General features: G+C 46.5%; 1 protein-coding gene across 1 annotated transcript in view; it reads right to left on the bottom strand.

Annotated features, from left to right (window-relative positions):
• Window positions 1-39: 39 nt before the first annotated feature.
• The window catches only part of C3 (complement component 3), a gene marked incomplete at its 5' end in the record, with an annotated part of 29683 nt that continues 26506 nt past the window's right edge, over window positions 40-3216 (bottom strand). The window contains 5 exon segments of the mRNA XM_015564295.1: window positions 40-185; window positions 399-488; window positions 702-811; window positions 1657-1745; window positions 1851-1952. Coding sequence (XP_015419781.1) covers window positions 55-185; window positions 399-488; window positions 702-811; window positions 1657-1745; window positions 1851-1952 — 522 coding nt within the window.

Below are 3216 nucleotides of genomic sequence, written 5' to 3'. Positions count from 1 at the left end.
ACCCCTGCCATCACATAGTCTCACCCACACAACCACAGCCACACACACCATCACTCACACACAATCACACTTGCACATGTGTCTCCCCACCCGTTCCTCACCATAGTCCACTCCTGGCTCACAGGCCTTGTCCACCCGGTCATCTGGGGTGACCTGGTCCTCTGAATGGTGCATGAAGCAGTTCTCTGCGGGGTGGGTGAGCAGGGGACATGATCTAAGCTTCCCATCCAGGCCCCACCACCCATGGGTGTGGTCAGCCCTAGGCCCATCCCTTTTGGTGTCCCTTGGGTGTGGGCTTTTGGGGCCCCTTGCATCACTGCCATGGAAGGAGTGTGTGTGTGAGAGGGTGGGGTATTAAGTGGGCATGGACTTCCACTTCCTAGCTCCTGTGCACCCACCCTCAGCACAGCGACATATTTCATTGTGGCAGAGTTTGCTCAGCAATCCATCTTCCTTCTCCGGGTGGTAGAACTGGGTACAAGTCTCATCTGTGGGCAGAGGGAGTGGGAGGGATCAGAGAACTAAAGCCTCCACCCAAGACCATGCCTGTGGGGCTCAGGTTCCCAACTCCAGTCCCTCAGACCTGGGGATGCAAGGTCCTGAACCCTGGGACTCCCAGGTCCCCAATCACCAAGCCCTGGGACCCCCATCTTATAGAACCTTGGGAGCCTCAGACCCCAGGCCCGAGGCTGGCTGCTCACCCAGGTTGTAATAGGAGTACACCTTGACTGCCCCTGGCTGGATGAGTCCCACATTAAAGAACTGGTGAACTTTGAAGGATATACAGTCCTCTTGATCGTGTGAGATCTGGGAAAAGGAGGAGGTGAGTCAGTGGGAGGGAGTCCAGCATAAGGAGAAACAGGGGACCAAGAGGGATCTGTGTGGAGAGGATGTCTGTGGTGAGGGAGGGGGAGTGAGAAGTGGCAAAGATTAATGAGCAGGCCCACAAATCTATTTTCTTTTTCTCCAAGGCTTATGGTTAGATTACACTTCTCAGCCTCCCTTTCCATTTGGTTTGACCATGAAATTGAATTCTGGCCAACAGACTGCTATCTGTGCCCCTAAAAACATCCCATGGTTATCAATACTGCACTGCATATTTGAAAGCTGGTAATATAGTAAATCTTAAAAGTTATCACCACACACACACACACACACACACACACACACACACACGTTAACACTATGAGGTGGTACATGTGCTAACTAACCTTACTGTGGTCATCATTTTCCAATATACATATATCCAACCATTGCATTGTATATCTTAAACGTACACAGTGTTATATGCCAATTATATCTCAATAAATCTGGGAACGTAAAAGAGAAAGAAAAAAAGAAAGGAAGAAAGACAGACATGTATGTATATGTGACAGACATGCATTAGTATATTTGGAGGAAATTGCTGACAATTAATGAACCTGGGTAAAGAGTATATGGAACTTTTTATACTATTCTACAATTGCTCTGTAAGGTTAGAATTACATAATAAATTAAAAGTACAAAAATTGAAAAGATTAAAAAAAAATCCATCTCATGTACAATCAATCCTCTTTTCTTCTAGAAGGAATGGATCAAGCAGAGGACTCTAAGACCAATAGAGAAGGAAAAGGTCAGCGACATATGGGTCAAGGTCCCAATGGAAGCCTTACGTCATCCAGGTAGATGATGAGGGTGTTCTTGTTGGAGGAGGGCTTGTTTTCCAACTCGAACTTTGAGATGTACGTGTCAGTGCCACTGGCCAGCTGGAGAAGGGAAGAGCTTGTGAAAATCCCTTCCTTCCCTCAGCCTCTGCCAGGCCCCAGGCTCCTTCCCACCAATCCTATCCCCTGAGCCCAGGATTTTCACACCTGCTTGAGGTCAGCAGTGTCAGGAGCAAAGCCAGTCATCATGGATATATCCAGGATGGACATAGTGGCATCGTGGTCTCCCAGGTACCTGGATGGGGCAGGGAGAGAGGGTTAGCCCTAGGGGTCAGTGCCTGGACAAGGGAATCTGATCAGTGAGTGAGGCTTCTGGTTCCCACACAGCAGCATAGAGGATGCCAGATCTTAGGAAACACTCCCCCAAGGGGAATAAAGGAAAGGTATGTAATGGTTAAGGCAACTATCTCCTCAGCCTCTGAAGCCCAACTACATGGGTTCACATCCCAGCTCTATGTGACATTGGATGAGTCACTTCACCTCTTCGGGCCCCAGTTCTTCTAGGAAACGAAGACAAGAGTACAGGCAGGTCTCACTTTGCATGATTCCATTATCACGGTCTAGTTCAATAACACCAGCCCCTCAGCAACACGGTTTAAATCCAGTACCACAATAGATTAATGAGCAAACGCCTAAAGGACAAATCTAGTTGCCAGCTCTTCAGTCCACCCATCACTATGTAAACAAGTGAGCATTACAATCAATGACCAATCACATCACTTATTTCAAAGTCTGTCAGTGGTGGGTCACTGAGCACCCGTCATTCAAGCCACGTGTGTGATTGTGTTGCTTCCTTCTCTCTCAGTAAAAAACCATGTGAGATTTTACCAAAATGGATCATTGAAAGGGAATGGCCAAAAATGAAAGTGCAGCACAGAAATGAGAGTGGTAACACTGGTAGTGAAATTTCAGCAGCACCTAAACGGAGTCAGAGAAGAAACAGCAGATGGTGGAATGTGGACCTGCTGCCCTTGGAGAGACCATCATGGGGGCAGAGGCACTTAGTGAAGGCAGGGTGTTTTTTCAAAATGCTGACACGCCGAGCTCAAAAGGTTCGCCATCACTGGCTTTGGATAAGTGCTTCACAAAAAATCAAAACCAACTTTAATCTCAATGTTCTGACCTTTTAAATTACCGTGCACTAAACAAATACCCATCTCACTACACTTTTCCTTACTCTATATTTTTTAAACTGTCAGTACAAGAGTATTTGATGTTGTGATAAAAACATAATGTAAGCCCGGCCGGTGTTACTCAGTGGTGGAGCTTCCCTCTATGAACCAGGAGGTCAAAGGTCTATTCCTGGTCAGGGCATATGCCCCAGTGGGGGCTCTATCCCAGTAGGGGGCGTGCAGGAGGCAGCCAATCAATGATTCTCATCATTGATGTTTCTTTTCTTTTTTAAAATTAATTTCCTTTAATGTATTGTTTAATTTACTGTGTTTTTTTTAATTGATTTTTTACAGAGAGGAAGGGAGAGAGATAGAGAGTTAGAAACATCAATGAGAGAGAC

The sequence above is a fragment of the Myotis davidii genome, unplaced genomic scaffold (assembly GCF_000327345.1).
Source record: "Myotis davidii unplaced genomic scaffold, ASM32734v1 scaffold341, whole genome shotgun sequence".
NCBI classification, from domain to species: Eukaryota; Metazoa; Chordata; class Mammalia; order Chiroptera; family Vespertilionidae; genus Myotis; species Myotis davidii.
Note: the sequence above shows the minus strand (reverse complement) of the source record. Positions and strands in the feature narration are given on the sequence as shown.